The following is an 8,940-nucleotide window of genomic DNA, read 5'->3' as shown; positions in this document are numbered from 1 at the left end:
TCTTACACTGACAATTTTTGTATAGATTCACCAGCATCAACTTAGATTTGTCCTCCCCTCTTAATATAAAGTAGTTTTTAATATCAGTAACACCAAGCAATTTCCTACCTTAGTTACAGTGCACTTCAATAGAAGCTAAACATTCGCTGATCTAGACACCTGTGGTGTCTTTGCATTAACAATGAGTTTCATAAAAAAAGTACAGTCTGAAGAATGGCAAATATATATATATATATATATATATATATATATATATATATATATATAAAACAGCATCTGCTATAGCCAGAACTGTTTAAAATGAAACAGAAGCCAAGAATTTATTTAGCATCAGACTCTAGTCAACTGTTGGACTGTGACTGTAATGGAATCCTAAAGAGGAAGAGCAAGCTAAAAAAGCAGTTATAGTGCAAGCTATTATGAAAGCTATTCTGACTTCAGCATAAGATATAAACACATTTTCTAATTAGAAACAGAACTGACCTGAGAAAATTTTTTAAATCAAACACTTTCACGTTCAGCTTTTTAAAGTTCCTCGTTAATCATGCATTTAGGATTAGTTTTGGTTCTCATACTTGATTATTTCACCTAATTTTTCTTTGAACGTGTTTGATCTTTTACATAATCTGGTAGTCTTCAACTACAAATTTTCTAACTTTTGTGCACTTTGTTAGCTCCTCTTGAATTCCAGGACAAAACATTTTGACAGGAAGACTGTTCAACAGATATTAAAAGTATTACAGCCATTTCAAAGACCTTTTCATGCTGCTTCTAGTATACTTTTAAAGAGAACTTCACTTTGGATCTTGTAGTATTAGCCTACTCATATGAGTATGCTAATAATCACAGTTAAATGTGTCGGCAGCTTAAGTCTTATCTATTAGTATTTTTATTTCTAAACTGGAAATTAAACAAAAAACAAACGAAACCAAACAAAACTTCACCCAACTACCCAAGCACTGAGTTTGATCTGTGAGCATAAATGTTAAGCCAATATAAATTTGGCTTTTTTTCCTCCAAATAGTTTGCAGCATACAATGGCCACTTAAAAGTCGGCTTGAGTTGAAACTATATGATACATTCCAAGCTAGATAAATTTTATTGTCAAATAGTAAACCACTGAATAAAAAACAAGAAGGGCAAAAGGGGTATAATATATGGTCAGGAATAATAGCAGCTTGCAAGCAGACAAGTCCCACATACATAAAAATTAAGTTTTCAGCATCCAGTTCAGTAAAAATATATATATTTATTCTCTTTCCAATCTTAGTGTCCTCTTGATAGTGAAGTCCATTGTGTTTTTAAACTTTTCATATTCCTTTGTTATTGGTATCTCTAAACAGTTAAGGTGTCTCTTCCCAACTGGGAATTTTATATTCAGAAATTTGACTGATGGCTTAGGCTCAAAACCAATGGGTGGGATAGATGTGTTACCAGTTGCAAAGACCAAAATATCTTCCAGTGTGGCTGCAGATTCACCACCTAGAAGAAGAAAAGCTTTTAAAGGTGCATACCTTTTGCAGCTCCCCACATAAGGTGTCCAACAAACATATACTAAAGAAGCACAGCAAAAACTAAACAAGGAATTGGCCTCTCAGATTAATTAGTTAAGTGAATTTGCCATCACAAACACGGTTAAATTGGAAACAAAAAAGTTTGCATGAAATGCAAAAGAAAAATATCGGGTTAATTTTAGACAAAGGTGAGAAAAGGATTGAACAAAAGCTACACCATACAAGTAGTTGTGAAATGAACTAAAAGGGGGGAAAGGAGTTCACTTACATTCCACATCTTGTAAGTAACCCATCCAATAGTCAATCCCTTTAGCATTGTTAACATGGGATGAACAGTGGATTGTAAAGAGATCACCAAGAAGTTCTGCAGAAAGTCTCTCAGGTTTGTGACACAATATGCTAGAGAATGCATCTGGATGAATCTGTATTTTTTCCAGCACACCAAGAGTTTTCAAACCTTGCTTAAAACTGGAGCAGGAAAAAACAAAAACAAAGGTATCAGAAAGGTATATGCTTTATTATATTTTTATGGCAGTATGTAAAAAAGAAAAAAAATCCATCTCTCTCTCTCCCTCCCTCTCTGACCCTCCCTCTCTGACAGAATCACTGATTTAAGAAAAGTCTAAAGTGGTCAAGATTTTTAATTTTTATGTATTTATTTATTTCATGAACAGGAGCTTAGATTGCTAAATAAAACTTGAAAAACAATTACAATTCTTATTTACTTTGGTTATACAACTTTTGATTTATATATAAACTACTTAACACATATTTTATGTGCTTTTAGTTAAGGAGTAGGCCATCATCTATAAATCAGAAAAGTTAAATTAAAAGCATTAAGAATACTAACAAAAGTATTAAAATTCTAGAGCATTCCCATCACATGGCATTTGTATTATGTGAAGGTTATCTGATAGCGTGTGTGCATTTAGTTTTACATATATAATACTTCTCTCCCAATAGTTAGACAACCTTCATAATTACAGATTTGCCAATAGGCACATTACTCCCACATCAATCTGAAGTTTGAGGAATGAAACAAAATGTGTTTTTGAAGTGAGAGGGTCTATTTGAAACATCTTCAGTTGTTAAAAAAAAAAAAAAGAATTAAAAATTGACCGAGGGCTCGAGGCCATAGGTCATGTGGTTTTGACAGTCACATCTTGAAATCATCCCTCCCTTGTTCTGTTAGATACAAGACCAGAGAAAAAACTACTAACTATATCAAGTACTGTTAATGCACAAGTTAAGTTGTTTTTCTTCTTTCAACCATCTTTGGTTTTACCAGTGAGCAGCACGTACAGTTTAACTTAATGGGATTTTCTAAACTTGAAACAGAACATATCAGATTGCTAGGAAGTTATATCATATTCAATTTAGCCTACTTGAAAAATCATAAATCTGCTAGTCTTTCAACTGATTCAATAACTACTTCAATAATTGTACCCTATATGTTGCTGAGAAAAAAAAAGTAGACTTTTACAAGCAAAACAAACCTTTCAAAAGGTGAAATAATTCGCTTAATTACTTGGTAGATCAGTAGGTCATTCACCAGGGCATTCTTATCATACAGAGTCATGACAGGCCTTACACATCCTGCAGCAGTAAGATAATCGTAGCACTCACTTATTGTGGATTTTAAATTCGCCAGAGTTTTTGAAGATTTTATCTGCAGCATAAAGCAAACGTTAGATGTATGATGGAGCATGTGCAAAGCAATGAATAAATATGGAAAACTGGCTTCAGTAATCTTTTAAAAAGTTATTTTTGATTCTCACCTGTGTAGAATTGATGTACGCTTCATTTTGTTCACATATTTATTTTATTAGGGAGTGAGAAGCTACAGCAAAGTAACTATAGCAACAAAAAAACCCTAATGAATGAATGCTTCATGACGGAGACCTTTTACTGAGTTCACTTGTTCCATTAGGAAACAGCAAGTGTAAGCTGGATTTCTTTAGGCTCAAAAGTGTAAGTTGCATTGGAAGTTTTGCCAACAGTTATGTCAGCAAACACTTAAGATTAGCTAAGCCCTTAGTATGTGACCATCTTTGGCTGAGAAAATGGTTATATACAGTCGCTGTATGATAGCTGTCTTGATTAAATGTATACCTACTACTCACCTAAAATAGTCTACCCCATTGCAAATGCCATGTTTCAAGTTCACAAACAAGAAATTACCATAGCATATTAATCTTACCATTTTTATTGTTTGTGCTACATCAACATCTGTGACATCTTCCACAGTTGGTTTCACATTCTCTGGACCATAAACAAGGCAGTTAAACAATGTTTTGGAAAAGAAACCAGGTGCTGGACCACCATGAACCAAAGAAACGGCAATCATTTTGCCAGCTTCATAATACAGATTCTCTTTCAGAGCTGGAAAGAAAGTATATTTGAATTAAAAATGAACTATTTACCATATGCAACAGGTACTATCCTAATATTATAGGCACACTCTTCTAATGTAGTTGCTCTCGACTCAAAGGGCACAACAGTCAGATTGGTCACACCCACAAGTGAAGGAGCAGTTTACCCTAATTATGACCTAGACTCTCTTCCGCCCTTGAAACCAAGTCCAGTTACAGCAGAATTCTCCCAGACTCCCATGCACAATACAATTACAAAGCACTGGAGGGGGTGCTGCAGGAAGCTAAGGGCTTCTAAATCTCTAGACGTGCTGCAAGTCATCTAGTTACATTTGTGCATGTCAGAATAGAGGGATGAGAAAAAAGGCATGGAAGAAAAAGTACCTGTGAAAGAACAAGTACCATAAGGATTTTCCATTTGTGATGTTGATAGAGAGGAAAACATTCAATATATGCCTATAACAGTAATAAATTTAAGGTAACTTGCTCACAGAAGGGAAATTACTTTGATATCCAGTAAATACAGAATACAGGTATTTCTATCTTGTGGTGCAAAGATCATTAAATCTAGTTAGGAGAACTAGACCCTTAAAATTACACAATATAATGAAAGTTACTTCCATGCACGTCAATTCACGGTTTCTCTCTCCTCTATATACTACATTTACCTTGAGAATCAAGAGACAAATTCTTTAAGGATGAGCCCTCAAACAGTGATGAGTTCTGAAGATGAAGCATTAGTAATTGGAAAAAATCATGCTTTGATCCACAAATAGTGTCTGTTTTTAATCTACCCTTAAGATTTGTGAAGTTAATTTCAATTGTGCTTGCAGGATTGAAGTTGCGACCCCTGAATCCTTTTAAGGCACTACTCCAGATATCATCTACGTTGATGTTCAATCTTGTGGTTTTTGCATTAATTTGTAATCTTAATTCATTTAGTATGTTAGAAACTTCTTTTCTTTGCATTCTTAATTGCCTACAAGACACAAACACACATAGATAGATAAATTAAGGGTAGACACTTAGCAAAAACAAGAAATTCTAGGTCAAACTTTCAACAAATTCCATCTATTATTCATATTGAAATTTTAGCAAGTTACTGTAAATTAATGGCAGATTCACCAAGTATATGAATCAAATAAAGCCCAAACTCTCATGTTCAGTTTTCCCTGAGGCAGGTTTATTAACACACATATAAAAAACAGGAGTCTCAAACCAAGACAAGATACGGTGTAACAGATGTACCCCAACTTCCATAATTTGAAAGAAGACATGTCCATCCCAGCAATTCCCTACTGTAGGCCTTCCACTAAGTTTCTATGGCCAGAACTATGTGCCCCAAAAAACTGATCAGCTGTGCTAGGATGTGTTTTGGCATAGCTAATCTGCTTCATGGGGTGAAACACTTCACATGCTGTCCTGCCTATTGATACTGTGAGACAATAGGTAGGGGTTGGTCCTGTGCACCCAGGAATTCTTGTCTTGGATTGGGCCCCTGAAGCCCTGGGAGTGCCTGGCTAGCTCTCCCCACTTACAGAGACATGACCCCAGGAATTCCCGTAGTGTGCAGGATCAGGGTCCTCAAGTCTCCTGCAGAACCTGGGAGACCGGAGAACAGTTAAGGCTGCCCATGCTCTCCTGCCACAAAGTAAATAGATACTCACCAATTAAAAGTAGTGGTACGAATTGATACCATTATCATAGCCACAAATAAGGGCATTTGCAGCACAACAAGGAGCATGGATGTCTGTTTGCTTGGTGTTTGTGCCGCCATAAACTTGTTTTATGGTGGCACAACAGACAAAAGGCAGCATCTATTTCCACCCTTTATCAGCATATCTTTCCTCAACCCTCATGCTCCTGAGATTAACCCAAAAGCTTCCCTTTATACAGTCTCCAGCAAGCAGTCACTTGATGCTTGGATAATCTACGCCCTTACCACCACGTGGCTTGCCTGGTACAAAGGCCCCAAGGATATCAGCAGGCACACTGAGAACATGATGCCCACTGCAACAGCCTGAACTTTCTGAAAACCAAATCGGATACATATATAAAACCAGAACAGACTGAGTCTTTGTAAGATTTAGCTCTTTGTAAGAGGGTGGATTGGGTTTAAATCAATTTAAAGTTTTCTACAAAGAGTGCATTTTTGTTGTTTGATATAACCTTAATATATATTATTCACAACTCAGAGACAGATGTAGGTTTGTAGCAAGAAACCTTTTTTTGCCTGCCCTCTCCCTCCAACATGAAGCCCCTCATATGGAAAAAAGCCCCTTTTGCAGTATTTGCCCCCTTTTGGGGATGCTTTCTCTTTTCTACCTTTTCTTCCTTCCTCCCTCTTCTTCTTTTATTATATTATTATTATTTTTATAAAATATAAGGTGTACTTGTAATAAAACTATAATTTGTAGATGCTTTTATGGGTATAAAATAGCATCAGTATATCCCCCCACCATTGTATTTGGTCTATTTGTTGTATGTGCCATGGCATTTTACCCTTTTATGTTTGATATTCTATGCTTTTTAACTTTGTAACAAATGTTACTTTAAGTTTAAAAGTTGTACCATGTAACAATGTTAGCAAGGGCGGGAATCAAACCCCAGCTTCTCTGTATGGAGCAGGTCCCTGAATTAATCTTGGTTGATCGTGTAACACAGTAGCTAGACAGGATAACAGGCTAACAAGTGGCAATTGACACTTACCAAACCACAGACTAAGGAGAGGAAAGGATCAATACAGAGCCAGGAGCTCCCTGAAACTTCACTGTTAAAAGGTACAGAAGCCCCAGTTTGAACTAATCGCAGCAGCAAATTAATCAAACTTTATTAACAGACTCCCAAGACTACATGTACCTGCGGACGTAACCCCTGGGGCTGACAGCTGCCATCCAGCAACCACCAAGGGGGATGTCCCACGGGGTCAACGACCCCTGGACTGGGTAAGCCCAAAAACTGGGGAGTCACCAATGTCTGCCAGAGAGGGATAAAAGGCAGTGAAGAATGACCCCCAACTGCACCCTCTCTGACCAGCACCCTGCCTGCCCAGCCAGAAGGACCAGCTGGCTACCCCTTCTAAAGCAACATCGCACTGAAAGAAGCCTCGACTGGCCATTGACGGCAGATTCCAGCGACTGGGGACAGGTATATTGTGACATCAGTGCTTAGTGTTCGTAGCTAGCTACTGTGATTGTTGTGTGCATGAATGTGTGTGTGTTTGAGGGGATCAGCCTCAAGGTTTATGATTTGACTTCTGCATCATTCTAATAAACTAGAATTTTATGATGATCCTGTGAGTTGGTCCTTTGTAGCCAACAGGTTTCATTTTTAGAAGGTACACACTGTACATTTAAAGCAGTCTTTTATTTGATATTTTCCTCAGATCAAATTGCAGCTACATCAGAAAACTGAATTATGACATTTTAAATTGTTTTATTCAACTAAAACAACAAACATGTATTTTGGATATTTTTCTTCAATAACAAATGTGTATAATTATTTTAACAAAACAAGCATACGTATTTTTGAATTTTTTAACTAGTTTAACTATAAGTGTGAAGTGTATTTCTAACAAAAATTAAATAAATTATTTCAGCCAGGTCAACACAAGAAACTTAAAATACTGGGTTATGCAGTAAATTCAGTCTTCACTTTCTGGTTCCTGCTTATTCACAGACTGGAAAAGACAAGCTTTCCTGCTTTTTAGGTTCCCAAGCGATTTCTCAATTAAGAACGAATTAGTCCAAAAGCAGAAAATATTCTTTCTATACTTGCAGAAGCTACTGCTGTTAAAAGCTGCATTCTCACTTAAGCACCTGAGTCCATCAGAGACTGTTGAACTGACTTCCACCAGCTCACTGGTTCCTTTAAAACTCATCAGCAAACATGCATTTCTTGAATGGTTCACCCTTAGCCCTGAAATGTATTATAGTTGGTATTATGGAGGGATGATTGCTGGATGCCCATGCTATGGCCAACTCCTCTTCTTCAGCAGTTAAGCATTGACCCTGGTACTGAGTATTGAGAATATTGGCAAGAAAATAAGCTGGAGATAGTGCTTGATTCATTTGTTTTTTTAATGCCTGTAACTTAATTCTTTCATTGCATATTTCTCTTTTCAAGGTCTCACTTGCTTCCTTCTAAATTTCAACAGCATCAGCAATAAGCATCAGGCTGCACTTTCTTTGTTCAAGGCTTTAGGATAGTCTGTTTAGCCCCATGTTGAGAACTTTGGCTAGGATAGTTCCATCTATTCTGTCACAACTTTGTTCACAAATAGTCATTAGATTAGGCCAGTTCTCAATGTATTGCTCAAAACAATCCACTACTCAGCTCCATTGCATTCTCTGGGCACAGGAGGGAAGCCCTGCTCTCTGGAGCAGGCTGCCTTCCCTGCCCCCCAGGGGAAGGTACCTGAGGCTTCCCTCCCATGCCTGGTGAGTGCAGGGGCTGCATGTGCACATGGGAAGTGCTGGCAATACAGATGGCCCAGCAGAGGCTGCGCCCTTCACTGTGATGTGCAGTGCTGGCCAGAGCCACACCTCACCCGGCACAAGTGCTCCCACCTGCTGCTGCTGCCATTGCTTGCCAGGGCTGCATGCCACAGGAGTGTGGGGGGGTCCCCACACCCCTCACACCCCCATGCTGCCCAGCCGAGCTCCATACTCCCACCACCCCTGAGTGCAGGCTCCACATTGCCACCAGCCCCATGCTCCGTGGTCCTGCTCAGACACAACCCTGCTCCCACTGCTTCCCTACCTGCTGCCTAGAGACAGCAGGACACTGGCAAAGTGGAGCAGGTCCCCAGGGCTGCATTAGCAGTGGCCTTTCATGATCAGATCACCAAATCGTTAGATGCAGGGGTAGCTGTGGACATAGTCTTCCTGGACTTCCGGAAGGCTTTCAACACTGTCTCTCACCCCGTTCTCATCAAGAAACTGGGGGACCGTGGTGTTGACACCCACACAGTCAAATGGGTCACCAACTGGCTGGAGGGCCGCACCCAGAGGGTGGTAGTGGATGGGTTCTTCTCAACCTGGAAGGACGTGGGC

The 8,940-nt window shown here is 38.6% G+C and overlaps 1 protein-coding gene across 1 annotated transcript in view; it reads right to left on the bottom strand.

The window, feature by feature from the left end:
• Positions 1-265: 265 nt before the first annotated feature.
• G2E3 (G2/M-phase specific E3 ubiquitin protein ligase) overlaps positions 266-8,940 on the bottom strand; it is a 41,709-nt gene continuing 33,034 nt past the window's right edge. The window contains exons 13-17 of the mRNA XM_019551929.1: positions 4,555-4,865; positions 3,715-3,896; positions 3,011-3,183; positions 1,783-1,982; positions 266-1,482 (exon numbers count right to left, since the gene is read on the bottom strand). Of these exons, the coding sequence (XP_019407474.1) occupies positions 1,250-1,482; positions 1,783-1,982; positions 3,011-3,183; positions 3,715-3,896; positions 4,555-4,865 (1,099 nt within the window). The 3' untranslated portion in view covers positions 266-1,249. The remainder of the gene's footprint in view (positions 1,483-1,782; positions 1,983-3,010; positions 3,184-3,714; positions 3,897-4,554; positions 4,866-8,940) is intronic.

The sequence above is a fragment of the Crocodylus porosus genome, unplaced genomic scaffold, assembly GCF_001723895.1.
Source record: "Crocodylus porosus isolate Cpor-Errol unplaced genomic scaffold, CroPor_comp1, whole genome shotgun sequence".
Lineage (NCBI taxonomy): Eukaryota > Metazoa > Chordata > Crocodylia > Crocodylidae > Crocodylus > Crocodylus porosus.
The sequence above is the reverse complement of the archived record's forward strand: the minus strand, read 5'-3'. Positions and strand labels throughout refer to the sequence as shown.